At 34.3% G+C, this 17,186-nt stretch overlaps 1 protein-coding gene across 32 annotated transcripts in view; it reads right to left on the bottom strand.

Annotated features, from left to right (window-relative positions):
* The window catches only part of HDAC9 (histone deacetylase 9), a 921,222-nt gene that overhangs the window by 39,112 nt on the left and 864,924 nt on the right, over positions 1-17,186 (bottom strand). For all 32 annotated transcript variants that reach the window (XM_045387612.3, XM_065542223.1, XM_065542224.1 and 29 more), the window contains one exon: positions 3,341-3,425. In XM_045387612.3, the coding sequence (XP_045243547.1) occupies positions 3,341-3,425 (85 nt within the window). The remainder of the gene's footprint in view (positions 1-3,340; positions 3,426-17,186) is intronic.

Genomic DNA, 17,186 nt, shown 5'->3' on the forward strand with positions numbered 1-17,186 from the left:
CATTGTGAAGTTTGAGACTCTGAAATACCCACTCTATTTTATTGCTCTGTGGACATTAGAGGGCTCTTTTCTGTTCGTTTAGTATAGAAGAGTGGCCCCAAAGACACGCAATTATAACCACATAAAAATGCACCACACAGTGGTCAAAGCCACAGTGCTGAACCACTTTCTCACTAACGATTTTCGCTCCACTTCTCAAATGGTGAGAGATCGTTTTCCGATCTTGTGTTTTCTTTCGTTTTACAAACCCCAACCCACTATTCAGAGCCCTCTCAACTGACATTTATGTTGTCCTTGTGGTGATGCTACTATCATTCCTTCTTGGTAAACATTTTTTGACATCACCATCACCTTGACTTTCTACCTACTCAAGTCCTACCTAATCAAATCTGCCTTTTAATGGCCAGGCTCCCATGCACGTCACACCTGCTGTCAACCTTTCCTGGAGGGACATCCAGAGACAAAAAGATATAATTCCTGTCCTCCTGATGATTATCCTCTAATTTAGGAACCAGAGCTAACAGACATTTAAATATTTGATATTTTTAAGAGAAACATTGAAAATAAATATACCACATCAGGACTGGCTACAGAATTTATAGGGCCTGGTACAAAATGAAAATATGGGCTGCTTCTTTAAAACACAGTAAGAATTTTAGGCAGCAACCGCAAGAGCCTTACACTAAGTAAGCATGGGGCCCTTCTATGTGTGGGACCTATGTGACCATGCAGGCTAAATGCCCATAAAGCTGGTCCTGATTTTCATTGGCCTGAATTGAGTCACATACTTAACCAATCACTGTTAAGTAGGTTGACTGACTTAGACTGAAAACAGCTCCCCTGGAGTTGGAGCTAAGTTGAACTTCCCCTGAGATGCCTGATATCTGGTGGCAGATTCATTAATAAAACCAGACTCCTTTTGAGTAGATGTGAAGAGTGCATTGTTTCTGGGTATACCAAAATCAGTGTCCACCACACCATATATCCTTGACTCAGAAGGAGGAGCTCTGGTTGCTTATGGCCTTTGTTGTTTGTGGTCTCGAAGAGTTATTCAAGTCCTACCTACTCAAATCTGCCTACTTTTAATGGCCAGGCTCCCATGCACTTCACACCTGCTGTCAACCCTTCCTGGAGGGACATCCAGAGACAAAAAGATATGATTGCTGTCCTCCTGATGATTATCCTCTAATTTAGGAACCAGAGCTAAGAGACATTTAAATATTTGATATTTTTAAGAGAAAACATTGAAAATAAACATACTACTGAACCACCATATATTGGTCTCAAGAAATTATGGCATTATTGGATCAGCAATAATGCTCCAAGCTGGGTGGGGTACTCATTAAGAGTTTAGAAGGAAATGGATTTCACAGACAAGTGGTCAGTGTTGGGTGGTGTCAAATGCAGTTTGAGACAGAAAAGTGGAATTGACAATCCTTAGCGGCAGGATACTCCTACAGCAAGTTTTGATAATAGCTTGAGTCTTTTTCAAGAGTCAAACAGGTTTGCTTGGCTAGAGCAGACTGCAGAGGTCACTTGAAAACATCAGTGGTGAAAGGAAAAAACTATGCAGTGGAAAGTCATTACTAGGAAATGAGATCCAATATAAAAGGCAACAGTAGAGTTTCTAAAGATGTATAGCAACTATGACTTTTTATACCTAAATGGAAATAGAGTCCTTCACTTCTGTTGTTCTTTTCAAAGCATTTTCACTCTTTCTTCAGTCATCCAACATGCTGTTCAGCTCTGAAGAACCAAACTCATGCTATATCACTGTCAAGCAACCTTCCTTACTTTCCAGTCCTTCTCATCCCCAGTTGAAAGGGACTGAAGAAACAGACCACCCCTTCTCCATGACTTGTGTACTCTGTGAATACTGTATTGGAATTATTTACTTGGTTGTCTTTCACTCATTGGACTGTTAGCTCCCTGATGCGGAAACTATGTCTTCTTCCTCTTCATAACCTCTGTGCCTTGGTCATTGATCAACATGTAATAAGAGTTCAAAAATGCCTATTGAAGTGATATACTCAGAATATACATAGGAACAATCAATTTTAACACTCTGTGTATGTAAGGGCTAAACAATGCTCAGAAAAAGATGAATAATATGCATAAAGACTGAGATATTTTCATTCTATTAATGACCTGAAAGCATCCATTGGATTGCACGTGGATGAATAGGAGAATGCTGTCAAAGATCACTTCAAGATCCTTTGCTTTGAAATCTAGAATGACATACAATAGACCCTCTTTATCTAGCCCCAGCGGACACTAGACAGAGACAGGACAATCACAGGATTTTCTTCTCAAGCTTATGAAATCACCTCCAGCCTTTCCTTCTTTGTCTCTGTCAGTTCCTGTACTTTAGGCTTATATCAGAGACGTGAATAGTGCACCCCAGCATTTGAATGTTTATTTTTCTAGCCCTAAAAGTCTTTGAAATTTATAGTTTATTTCAGTTATGACATGTAGTCAATAAATGTTTATGGGGTACATATGGTCCTCAGTCCCAGCATAAGTGAGATTAAGTGGAGAATTATTTTTAGTTCCTGTATGGTCTGATGTGTAAATATTCACAATATCAGATAAATGGGTAATTTAACTCCAGTCAACACATATCTCCAAATTGCTACTGAACAAGCAAAGGCAATGACCCAAAAACATAGCTAGCAAGTGGCTTCTTAAGTGGTACTTAATAAATGCTTCTACAGGATAGTAGCAAACCTAAGGATTTTCCTAATTCTCCTTGACACCTGATATTGCCCTTTGGTTTATCTCTTCATGCTAATCTTCATGTTAGTTTGTGCTTGATTTCAGCATGTGTGTGCACTCATGGGCACTTATGTGTATGTATGGGTGTGAAGGGAATTGGATAATAAAAAAAGCCTATGACTTAACCCTGCTTTGTTAAGTTGGATTTTCCCACACAGAGGCTTTCTCATTAATTTTTTTCCTCTCTTAACACACATAAATCAGTAAATGATTGCTGAATTCCAACATCATTAGGAGGTAACTACCCTTCATTAAGATTGGATTACAAAATCACAATTTCTGCATTTATTTCATGATTCTGGGTAAATGCTTAGTGATCATAAAGGTAAAAAATCCAAATGCCTGAAATGCATGAGAAAAACAGGATTCTAAATCTAGAGTCTCCACGTTTTGTCATCAGTGTAAGATAAGATTGCTGCATTAAGAGCAACACAGTAAGATATATACGTAAGAACCTATGTGCAAATTATAACTCTAAATAAATGTTGCTTTGTACTATAATTCTTAATATAATTTTAGTTAGTTTTACCTGATTAGAATTTTTAAAAAAACTTTAAAGACATACTTTGAATTTCAATGATCTTCTGTAAAGAAATAACAGCATTCATATTCGGGCTTTGGTGGAGAATATCTTCTGCAAGCGGCTCCAGCTGCAAGAATAGTAGATAATAATATGAGCAGAATATTACGACTTTATATTAAGTCTCACAGAAGCAAAGCAAATTGAAACAACCTAATCCTCAGGAAAAGCTTGCTCCGAGAACTAGTTAACATTTTGCTGATATTAGTTCTAAAAGTGTAGCCAGTTTTATTTTCTGTTTTGCATCCATGTAATTGAATTCCAAGGGGCTTTTCCATTGGTCACAAGACTAATCTATGAAGTCCCTGAAGCAGGTGCATGTCTGTGTATCATTCATTAAAAATCTGAGTTATTTGTGTAATTTTTGTAGGTTCCTGAAAAACCAAATTCCATCATGTCTGTATACGCAGCTGGGCCCTGCAAACAAAACCTCAGGGAAGTTGCAATAGACAGAAAGTGGGCAGTCTATTATCCATACTTTCACAGTGTTTTTACATCTAACCACCTTGTATACATTTGAACACTTCATGATAGAAAGCCATGAGACCGACTGCTTTTATTCAAAGGCCATTGAATAAAGTAGTAGAGAAAGGGTTCAAATAACCAAATGTAAAATAACTGTACAGTTTCATTTAACTTCTACTTTATTCATAACTATGCAGATGTCTGTGCGTAGCACAGGCCAAATTCCTACCTTGCAAATCTATCACGATCTTCTGGAATTACACTAATTTTTCATGGAGAAGCTCAGCAAACATTGCTTTGCAAGAAATGAAGAGAAGCTTTAAATAATTTATAGAGCCTATTTGTCAGACCTAAGTCTGCTAATGCATCCCTCAGAATGCCGTGCTGATTAGCTTGGCATGTTGCAGCAGAAAGCGCATGGCTAGGGCCCTTGCAAACAAAATAGTTGTCCAGCTATTGTGACCCAAAAAGCAAATAAAGTAATAGTAACAAAAGGATTAACAAAAAAGTAGTTTTCCTAGAAATGTTAAGGTTAATCATCTCAAATAAGAACTGGTGATCAAACTATAATATGGCATGAATGGGAAGCGATGTCACTAGATGCATCAAAGCATGAACTCATCTATGTCTCTTCATCTGTAGGAAAATCTAAAAAAACACAAGGATTACAAGTTTCTACCGCATATGTGAGTGAATCTTCCCCTCAGGGTCTCTCTGAATTGATTATTCTATTCTTCAATCATGAAATCTCAAACAATAGCACCTTTATTCCAGATGCCATAGGATAACAGACTAGCTCAGGGATATTTATACATGGGTAAATTCACTAACTATAACTTTCCAGAGTGTTTTTCTTAGCTGCCAAAGAAAAACTTTTAAACATCAAAAGGTTTATTTGCAATACAGTTTGGTGAGAGGAAAAAAAAAAAAAAATCACCACCACCGCTCAGTGGCAGTACAAGGTTCTGAAATAAACTCTTAAAACTCGTTAAAATCATTTTTTAAAATCTGGTATTTCAAATTGTATCTTCAAGGATATGTTAGTCCAGTAACACTCTCTTAACTCAGAGGAACTACTGAGTCATCAACTGTAGCTTACTTGGAAAACTCTTATGTATTAGACAAGGTTCAGAGAGCTACTTTGCTTATAAATAATTTTTGCTCCTTTCTTGGAGCTTAGAGAAAATAATTTGTAATAGAAACTAGGTAGATTTTACTAATAAAATATCATGAAATGACACTCTATGTTCCAATATTTAAGAACAAAAGCACAAGGCGATGTCAGCATATTTAGCTCTTCAGAAAGCTTCCCTGTGACTTTGGGGTAAAAATGCTGACAAATTGAAAGGTGCTGGATCCTGGAAAGAAAGCTATAGGCAGATCATAATGTAAAACATCTAACTTCTGGTCTCTTGAACACTGAGGTCTGGGCTATTTTAAAGACTCAGGTTATATAGAACGCATATGTGATTCAGGGTGTTGAGAGTAAAATACAAACACCCCTAAACCCCCAATTTAGAATCTTCAGTTAGATGCAAAAGGGTTGTGTCTACTTTGAAAAGCAATTGGGAGAATTAAGGCAATTAAATTGATCATTTAAACCTCCCAAACCATTTCCCTGCATGTTTTAGTTGAATGTCATTTAGAGGATTTAACCTTCAGTAAATTGCCCCAATTTGTTTCATTTTGAGTGTACACATATAGACAGAGCTGAATTCAGAAAGTTCTCAATGTAGGTTCTTTATTTTTTCTCTAGTAGCTATGCAATGGATAATATTCTCTCCGTTGGCAAGAAAGCAAGTGGCATTTAGAGTCTGTTTTTATAAAATTAAAATCTTTTATGGTGGGACCACAGAATTGGGTTGTCTTTTCTAGAGAGTTATTTATTTAATCACTCACAATTGTAAGCACTAACAACATCTGATTGACGCATCCACTTAATAAATATTAATGAGTGCTGGTCATTATTCATAATTTAATAACTAATAAAATAATATTAAATAAATATTCATTTTTTATACGTTTGGAGCAGAAAATAAGAATATGTGGTAAAGTTTTGTTATGTGTTTAATTTAGGTGATTAGATACAGCAAAAAGAGTGGCGATTGAGGTTAATCAGCATTACTAGAAGTTATTAAAAGATAATTAAAGAAGTAATTTATACAAACAAAACAACTTTTGCATGCAAAAGTTACAGAAAGATAAAGCAGATGCAAATGTAGGAAACAGTACACAACCATCATGCCATCTCTGTTGAGCAATTCTGTTAAGTAATAGTAATCATCATGGAGTTATAAGATACACTAGATAATTTTAACACAACCTCTTGACGCTTAAAACTCTCATCCAGCTTAATCGTATATAAAGCTTAATCACAAGCATTACTCATACCAATTCTTTACACAGATTTTCAGGCTCAGTGACAGGAAAGTTTATTTTTCTACATCATTTTCAGAAAGTTATGATAACGTATTGACAAGATTCAGATGTTTGTTAAGTTGCATATACCATATACATTCTAAGTACTGTAGCTATTTTAAAACACCATAAAATTGTGGCCATTATCATCTTATAAGTAATTTCCTGGTTCTTTAGAATCAGATCATTTAAATCGTCAAAAATCATTTTAGTTGCCTAAGATTCATCTATAGAAAGAGGCGAGGGATATTCTTGGAGAAGCTGTTGAGTAAGAGTTTTAAGATTTACGCTGTACTGATGAGATATGAAAAACAGCTCACTGATTTTTTTTATTTGCATGACTCAGAACAGAACATAAAGGCAGCTAAACAGAGCCTTTGCAAACATAACAGGTGTGTGAGGATGGATGTATACATCAATCAAGCAAGGGATCTATTAAAGAGTCTTGTTAGTGTTTTTGTTATGTGTTGATGTTTCCCAAATATGCCAAGTATTTTAATATTTCTGTACCTTTATCTATTCTGCTCCCTCTGAATTCTATTTTCTTCATTCTTCTTTCAATTGGTAAAACTTTAACGAGCATTCAAGGACCACCACAAATATTGCCTGGTCCTCAAATTCTCTACTAGAGCAAATTTCTTCCCCTCCTATGGCCCTTTTCCCCACAAATACTTTAATTTACTAAATACCTTATGTGGTAGAAAGTCATTTTTTTCCCATTCTCTACTTTGTTGTGAGTCATTTAAAGTCAAATATGGAGACTGTATATGACAGACATTTTTAAAATGTTGAATAAATGGAGAAATAATTAATTGAAAAAAAAAAAACATGAAGAGGTGGCCTTTATTCTGCTCGCCATAGCTAATAAGACAAAATAAAATGGGTTCTTCCTCTTGGTCACCTGCTGTAATCGGGATATGGTTTTAAGATGAAGAATCAGAACAGCAGTGATAATTCATTTTGTTTTCTAAGGTGAACTGCCCTTGCATAATTTCCAGACAATTATTTTCTCCTATGCATTGGCAAGGTTTCCTGACATGTAGGCAGATATTTCTACAGATCAGAAAAGCAGGAAAATGAAAAAGAAACAAAGACCCAAGGCAAGCAAAGGCAGAATGGCTGTGCCAATAATTACAGCAGAAAAGGTCTCTTCCAACTGAGCAGGAAGAAAAAGCAATAGAATGACAGTAAAATGGAATGAAATTTTGAAAGGCATTGAAATTAACCTTCAACCCAATTTGAGGAGAACTGGGATCATCCCAATACCTAGACCTCAAATCCATGTACGTAGTATATTCTATAATTTATTTAGATGTTTGTTAATTTCTCTAAAAATATTTTACAATTTTGTGAATAGGTCATATTTTCAGATAGATTTATTCTAGGTATGTGGTTTGTTTAATGCTTTTGTAAATTATGTACGTGTATATATTTACACTATATATAAAATATGTATATTTATAATTTAATTAAACTTTTTCAATCCTGGTGTGATTCTGTCCTGTGTGTTTGTTCACCGGAGTAGGAGTCATATATCTCCATTCGTCTTCTCTCCCACCTAAGTGGGTGACACAAAACCATGGAAGATTCAATGGACATGGACATGAGCCCCCTGAGGCCTCAGAATTATCTTTTCAACTGTGAACTAAAGCTGACAAAGATTATCATTTAATGAGGATCATGATGAAAATGAATACCAGTTTTCTTTAAGAATGGTCAGTTCAACATTGTTGAAGCAGAAGCAATGAAATTTAAAGGCAGTCCAAATAAAAGTAACACTGGCAACTTTGAAAATGTCTGTACAGCCAACAGCTTCCCTCATGGGCTTTGAAATATCACCACCTGTGGTCTTATGGTTGAAGTGTGGTTCAGGGCCAGTGCATATCAGTGGGCAGCACATAGTAGCTGTGGAGGAAGATGCACAGTCAGAAGATGAAGTGGAGGAGGATGTGAAGCTCTTAAGTATATCTGGAAAGCAATCTGTCTCTAGAGGTGGTAGTGACGTTCCATAGAAAAAAAGTAAAAACTTGCTGCTGATGAAGATGATGATGATGACGACGAACATGATGATGATGAGGGTAAGGAAGCTGAAGAAAAAGCCCAGTGAAGAAATCTATACAAGATACTCCAGCCAAAAATGCACAAAAATCAAACCAGACTGAAAAAGACTCAAACCATCAACATCAAGATGAAAAGGTCCAGAATCCTTCAAAAACTAGAAACAACAACAACAACAACAACAAACCTCCCAAAACACTAAAAGGACCTAGTTCTGTGGAAAACATTACAGCAAAAATGCAAGCAAGTACGAGAAAAGGTGGTTCTCTTCCCAAATTGGAAACCAAGTTCATCAATTATGTGAAGAACTGCTTCCTAATGACTGACCAGATGGCTACTCAAGATCTCTGGCAGTGGAGCAAGAAGTCTCCTTAATAGTTTAAACAGCTTGTTAGAAAATTTCTGTCTTCTTTCATTTCTGTATCATTTGATATCTACCTGTCCTTTTTGTAATGCAGAGTGAGAACTTTACCTACCATGTCTGATAAATATTGTCCAGGTTCCATTGCCAAGAATGTGTTGTCCAAAATGTCTGTTCAGTTTTTAAAGATGAAACGCCACCCTTTGCTTGGTTTTAAATATGTATGGAATGTTATGATAGGACATAGTATAGTAGTGGTCAGACATGGAAATGGTGGGGATACAAAAATGTATGTGTGAAATAAACTCATTATTAAAAAAGGTTTTTGAAGTAATTTTATATTTACAGAAAGTTCTAAATATTGTACAGAATTCCCATGTACTCCTCACCCAGTTTCCCTTAATGATAACTGGTTACATAAAACCAGTGTATTCTTAAACTTATTTTCTATAGTTATGACAGTTATATAGATATATAATTAATTTTTACTAAACCTTTTAATTGAGTTTTCAATTTTCATTGATTTTTAATTAACTATTCACCTTGTTAAATTTACATATTAATTCATAATTTAAATGAACATATTTTAATATATTTTCTTCATACTCAATTACAAATCATCTGTAAATAGTGAAAGATTTATTTATTTTTCTCCAATACTGATACCTTTTTTCTTCTTCTTACTATATTGCACTGTCTAGGATTCCCTGAACAATGTTGAAATGAAGCAGTAAGAGTATTTTTGTCTTGTTTTTGATTTAAAAGAATAATTTCTATATTTCACCTTTAAACCTGATGTATTTATTTTGTAGCTATCCTTCATCAAATTGATAAATATTTTTTATTTCTGTTTGTAAAAATTGTTCTTTATGATTGGGTAGTTTATCAGCTGCTTTTAAAATATTTACTGAAATAGTTATATTTCTTCTTCATTGTCTTAACGTGATGAATTATAATAAATTAGTTTGGAAAGTTAATATGTTATATTTCTAGAGTAAACCCAAATTTTATGAACATTTAAGATGTGATGAACTGCTAATATTTTATTTAGGGTTTTAACTACTATGACTATGAGAAAGATTCTCCTATAATATTCCTTTCTTGTGATATTCTCTTAAGTTTTTGGTATCAGTATTATATAGGCCTCAAAAATTTATTTGCGATGTATTCTTCCTACCCTCCACTCCTCTATTCTAAAACAATTTGTGATTGGTGTTATTTTTTCCTTAAACTCCTGATAGAATTGCCTGGTGAAGCTATATGGGTTTTGTGTTTTCTTCTGGTAAATTTAGTTTTAAAAACTGAATTTTGTTAGTAACTAAAGAACCATTCAAATTTTCTGTATTTTTATGCAGTCTTGTGAAGTTGCATTTTTATTATAATTTTTCCATTTCATATATTCCATTTCATAAATTTTCGAAATGTTTACATAAAGTTTATTTTAATATTTTCTTGTCATCCTTTTAATAACATTAAAATCTGTAGTGAAGTCCCCTTTTCTTTCCCAGTGCAGGACACGCATGCTGCTTCTTTGTTGGTCAGTCTTACTAGAATAAAATCAATTTTACTACTTATCTCAAAGAATCAACCTTTGACTTTAAAAATCTTACATATAATATGCTTGTTTTCTATTTTATCATTTTATTTATATCTTCTTTGGTTTCTTTGCATTTAATTTGCTGCTTTGATTCTCTAATGAGATGTACGCTTTCAACATTAATTTTAAACTTTCTTCTTTTCTAATATATACATTTAAAACTATATGTTTCTCTAAGTTCAGCTTTATATATCACACAAGTTTTCACATGTTATATTTTCATAATGCTTTATTTCAGAATACTTTCTAATATTTCACTGTGATTTCTTTGGACACATGAATTAGAGAGTGTATTTGAAAGCTGAATTAGAGAGTGTATTTGAAAGCTCAAAATATGTACGATTTTCTAATTACCTCACTGTGGTAAGAAATTATACTATGTATGAATTCAATTAGTTGAATTAGTTGAAATTTATTGAAACTTGCTTTATGCTCATATATGGTCTATTTTTTAAAATGTTAAGAATGTCCTTGAAAAGAATCATATTCTGTCATGTTAGGGGATATATACTCCATTATATATTTAAATTATAGCAAGTTTATCAAGTGTTTAAATCTTCTACATCACCCTTCACTTTTATTTTCTTCATGATTTACCAGTTACTGAGAGAAGCATACTAAAATTTGTTATTATGATTGTGGTTTTGCCTATTTTATCATTTGGTTCTTTCCATTTATGCTTAATATGTTTTCATGCTGTCTTAGACACAAAAAGTTTGAATTGTTTTATCTTCTTGGTTCATAGAATATTGTATTAGTATGAAACATCTCTTTTGATCTCCATTTTCTCTTGCCTTAAAGTCCATTTTTATCTGATATTAATAGGGTCACATGAGTTTTCCTTCAGTTAGTTCTGGTGGATAATTTTTTTTTCATTTCCTTCATTCAAACTTTTCTTATATTACAGAAAGCTTCTGTTTAAACAGCATCTGTTATTACACTGTAATCACCTTTGTCTTAATTGGTGAACTAAACCCATTTATATCCACTTATATGTGATTTGTACAACCACCCAAGCTGATTCTAAAATTTTATATAAAAGTACAGAGGCGCCAAATGTAGCCAAAACTGTCTTGAAGAAGAAAAACAAACTGAAAGATTTGTTCTACCAGATATCAAGACGTTTTATAAAACTACAATAGTTAAGACAGTCTGATAATATCACAGAAAAAGAGAGAAACCTGTGAAATAGAATAGACTTTCCATGTATACATGGATGAAGTTAACACTACTGAGCCATAATAAATGGATGGCCTTTTTTTTTTTTTTTTTTTTGAGACGGAGTCTTGTACTGTCACCCAGGCTGGAGTGCAGTGGTACTATCTCAGCTCACTGCAACCTCCGCCTCCCGGGTTCAAGTGATTCTCCAGCCTCAGTCTCCTGAGCAGCTGGGATTACAGGTGCATGCCACCATGCCCGGATAATTTTTGTATTTTTAGTAGAGATGGGTTTCACCATGTTGGCTAGGCTGGTCTCGAACTTCTGACCTTGTGATTCGCCCACCTCAGCCTCCCAAAGTGCTGGGATTACAGGTGTGAACCACTGTGCCCCATCAAATGGATGGTCTTTTCTATAAGTGGTACTTAATCAACTGTATATTCACATTGAAACAAACAAACAAACCTGACCTCTATATTCATATATACATATACATATTCAATGCCGGATGAAGTATGCATCTAAATGTTGAAGTCAAAAAATAAACCTTTCAGAGAAGAGTAAGGAAAAAATAAAAATAATCTTTCATGACTTTGGGAATCCAGAAAGAATATTTAAACAGAATACAAAAAGAACTAATTCTACAGGAAAAGATTGATAAATTATACCACATTAAAAAGTTACTTTCATTTATCAAAGGTCACCTTTCAACACGTGAAACCAACACTAGAACCTATAAAGAACTGCTAAATCGTAAGGAAAAAGACAATATGAAGGTGGACAAAAGTTTTGAATAGATACTTCAAAAACAGTACATCCAAATGATCAATAAATAGATGAAGAACTGCTTTACCTCATTAGCATCTGGGCAAATCAAAACCATGGTGATATACTACTACACATCCAACAGAATGGCTAAGATTTTAAAAGACTGACAATATGGAGTATTAGAAGGATACAGAACTGTGTAAACACTTGTATGCCACTGGTAGGAGTACAAATTGTCACTATGTAACTATGGAAAACAGTTTGGTGCTATCCACAAAACTTAAACACATGTATATTTCAGGATTCAGCAATACCATTTGTAGAAATATATTCAACAAAAATGTCGGTACAAGTGCACCGAGAAACACATATAAAATGTCCATCACAACATTAGATACAATAGCCCCCAAACTGGAAAAATTCCCTTTATCTGTTAAAAGTAGAACATGTAAATAAACTGTGACATTTTCCCAAAAATTATTTTTACGGAATGGAATACTATATGTTAATAAAAACGAATCAACTATGGCTGGTTGCAACAACATGGATAAATCTCACAAATATAACGTTGGGCAAAACGAGTAAGAAAGGAATTATATATTGTATGATTTCATGGATATAAAGTTACAAATTAAAATGTAGTGTTAGAAATCAGAAAATTGGTTACTTTCAGAAAAGAGAAGGGATACTAGGGAATGTGGGATCTTTTGACATGCTGACATTACTCTATCTCTTGGTTGATCATTACATATGTGATCTCTGTCATATTTCATTGAGGTGTACATTCGTGTTTTGCAGTTTTCTGTATAAGTGTTATATTTTACAATTAAAAACAGTTTAGCAAAAGTTAAAAATTTTTTTAAAAAAGCATTGTGACATAAGAGAATAGGGAAACAAAGTCTGGATCTTGAGTCCATGTTCTTTCTACTGTATTATTGTGCTTCCAGGAAACAAAGTGAGATTATATATTTTGCATGAGAGCAACATGTTATATTCTTAGATAGAAGGCCACAAATTCACTTACAAAGAAAGCTGAAAGTCCCCCTGCAACATGCAAAGCGACTCAGACAAAATGCAGAAAGGGTTCAGTTGTCAGGGTCAAAGATATTGTGGAACTTTGGAAGAATATGATAATGAAGACCAAGAGGACAAGGGAAGCAGATTGTGATAAAGACCTGACTCTACATGCTGATGAACTATTATCAATTCCCTAGTGAGGAGGGATTGGTGGTGAAAACTCAGCTCTCATTTGAATAATTATCTTAGAGAAGTCTGCAATTAGATGTGTATGTTTAATTTGATTGTGTAAGTAAATCTGGTTATAATTTTATCCATATTGTGATTCATGAGTCATTCTCAAAATAACCTCTTTTATTTGTTTGAAGTCATTAAAATTCTTGCCCAAATAGATTGGGGGAAAAATCAGAATCAGGGTGATTGTACTGACAATCAAGTTACTACACTGACAAACTATTGAAATTATTCAGATTGGGTCTGCCTGCATCCTACCTACATGTGGTTGATGTAGGGTGATATCAACACAGCAATAAAGAAATATGTCTGGTCAATAGCAGTGACATAAGTCTAATAAATCTTATGAGAGTAACAGGAAGACCAAGAGGTAAAGGGAACAGTCATGGTCATCAGCTCGCATGAGATATTGCAGGAATTCCTTGAATAAGGTAAGAGGGACCAGTGAGCCAGACTCTGAGATCATTACTGTAGCTATTATTCTATTAACTGAGTTTTTATCCTTTTGGAGAAATGTAGGTTAAACAATACATCAGCCAATGAATGAAAGGAGGAAGAGGCCTCTGTTCCATATCAAAGAGAAGAAGCCTCTGTTTCATATCAAGCCCAAATAGTAACCTATAATTTCCATGGTGCTAAACCATGGACAGTTTGCACATGATACATTTAAACATCTATGGCAATCACCAACTAAGTAATTAAAAATGAACCTAAAAATAAATGGAAGAAGGCATAGTGGTCTATTGGAAAGAGGATAATGAATGCAATTTGTTGGATAATTCAGATTATTGATATTCTTGTTTAATCATTAAGGTAAGTTTGTAGATATACAACATAATGAGAAAACAGAACCACATAGTAGAGTTAGGAAAATACTATATATATTGAAAAGTGCATGTCAAACGAAAGTTCTAACAACATTGAAAGGAAGTTTGTTCAGGGCTGTATTTGTAGTGTTTCAACATAATGTCCGTAGTTTGGATATCAATTGTTATGAAGAAGGCTTGGCTCACATTAAATGCCAAAAAATCTTGTTGTTTACTTGCCCCCATTTCTGCAAGTAAGTTTAAATTTGACAGTCAAATTTGGTAAGCCCTGTTTCACTTTGTGTGTCTTAGTATTCTTCTCTTTGTTTGCTTTTTTAATCTCTTCTTCCTTTAATCTGCTAATTTTATATTTTTCAATATTTTCTTAATTTTTTTGTTTTATTAAAGAGATTTTGTATGATACTCTTTTCCAAATGTTGACTTTTCTGCTAACAAGACCTGTTTCACATTATGTAGCTGTGGTGTGCCGGTAAATGTTTAACTGCTAACTGTCCAAGAAGTAGTCCTAATTTGTAGCATTTGCTGATTTCTGTGGTGTAAATATTCCCACCATGGCCTGTTTCAGGCTACTAATGTGATGTTATTGAACTTAGATTTAAGCAGAGACACACACAATTGGCTTTCACAAGTCATTTACAGTCGGTTCCAGCATATTGTGGTTAGAGTATAATTTTGTTTATTGATTATCTGGGAAAATTGCTAACAGTTATTTTCATAATAAGCTTTGTTTTCTTCTATGAGCTTCTGCCATCTCCATACACACAAAAAAATACACTGTTTTGTTGCTGTTGTTTCACTCCAAAGCTTGGGATTCATTTGTTTAAAGCTTCCATATTTTTTTCACAGAAATTCTAATTCCTTATGATATTCCATTACCCAGATTCAGACTCAGTAGGTACTTTTATTCTACTCAACATACCTCTCCTCTACCAAAAACAAAATGAACAAATCCAAACAGAGCCATCCACAGTTCTAAGAAGTCTTAATGTCTTTATCTATGCCTTCCCATTACATGATAATCTTTTCCTTAGATATTAGCTCATATTAGTCTGTTTTTTTATTCAAGACCAATTAAATATTAAAATATTCCTCCATCTCTATAGTTAAAAACAATGGTTTTATGTTATATTCCCAATGCACTTTGTTTTACTTTTACTTATATTAAAACTTTTGGGCACAAAATACATGCCCAATAAAAGAGGAATGAATGGACAGATAAAAGAATCATTACATGTTTGTTTCACCATGGCAAAGAACTGCTTTCTTTCTTTCATTGGTTACCATAACCTATGAAATGTCCAGGTTCCTGGCCCATATTCTCCTTAACACTCTCTGAAAAACCTAAAGACTATACAGAAAATGGAGTTTTGAATTATCCAAACAACCTCCACTTAACTTGGCATTTGATAAAACATATAAACAAAAGAAATCCACAATCGATTTGGCTCTGCCTTGTTGAATACAAGAAATGCAACATCATAGACCACATCCACACTGAAAAGTATCTTCAAATAATATTTTTCCCAAACAGTTTTATTCTCTTTAGGTTATCCATACATTCTCTTTCAGAGTATGGTGAGCTTTCAAAGTTTAAAAGAAAACCATAGAAAAACATTATTCTGACGTATCATACATTGTCCTTGTATTCAGTTCCTCCTTCCTTTACTCATGAATGGCAACTATTTAGGAGCTTGTAAGCTTTCCCAGATTCACACCAATTCCCCAATGGACTAAGCCTCAGCCATACATAATCTAAAGGATGAAAAAGATGGCAAAACAACTTCCCCATTCGGAATCCAATGCAAACAAACCCCTGATGAGCAACTTGGACAACAACATCTCAAGAGTTCACCTCAGGGGTGGTTGTCAACACTTACTAGAGTCAATTCAAGAGACTATTTCAGCAGCTTTAGAGCAAAACGTCATCTTTAAAAGATTATCAACAAACACGATCACTAAGTTTAGCCACTGTTTGTGAAATTCAAGTCAAATGAAAGCAGCTGAGCATACTCAACAGGCGATAGCAGTTATTAAAAAGAAAGTGGAGAGAGGGAGGGAGAAAGGGAGAGAGGGTTGAAGGGAGTGAGGAAGTGAAGAATAACGGGAGGGAGGCAGGGAGGGAAAGAGAAAAGAAAAAAAAAAAGAGACAAAAAAAGAAATCAGAAGCCAAAATTTTAAAAGAGTGAGGGAAATCAAAACATGCTATATGCTCCAAGTGTAAATGCTGAACAGTACTAGAGGTTTTAGCATAATTTCAACAGCTTCCAGATCTATCACAATTTGTTTTGCTTTTTCCTCTAACAAGCTTAGAAATCATCATTTATTTGGTATTGACAGGTGATCTTCTAATGGCCATGTTCTCAACTCACTACCCAAGGCTTCTACTACTACATGTCCTCTCCTTTCTTCGACTTGCTTGAAGTTTTTCAATGTTTTTGTTTTAGATTCCGTAGGAATGGAAACTGCTTAAAGCTTTTCTCACCTCTTGGGAAAATTTCTTTCAGAGGAAGTAACCCGGGGTGCCACTAATTGGCTTTGCATAACAGTAGGCAAATTTGGCCTTAAAGCAACTGTGACACTGTTTGCCAATCAGCTCAAATACAGATTACCAAAATCAGATTTTCTGGGAACCTCACAGATGTTTCTATTATGAATTCTAAAAACTATGTGGCTGTTGACACAAGTATCCCTAATGCCTTTCCAAGCAACTTAATGATTCTTCTCATTTAAATATTCACTTCAATTTCTTGCAAACCCCAAGCTGGTGCTTCTAAGTGCTTCATTTAAAAAGATCAAAAATATTCATCATGCACTGATTGGACCGATAAATCTAAGTTCTAAACTTTGCCAAGAAAAAGAAAAAAAATGGACTTCTGGTATGTCTTCAAAATTAGTTGCCTCTAGGAATTTCCTGTACCATGCTCAAAT

This window comes from Macaca fascicularis, chromosome 3 (assembly GCF_037993035.2).
Source record: "Macaca fascicularis isolate 582-1 chromosome 3, T2T-MFA8v1.1".
In the NCBI taxonomy this organism is placed as follows: Eukaryota; Metazoa; Chordata; class Mammalia; order Primates; family Cercopithecidae; genus Macaca; species Macaca fascicularis.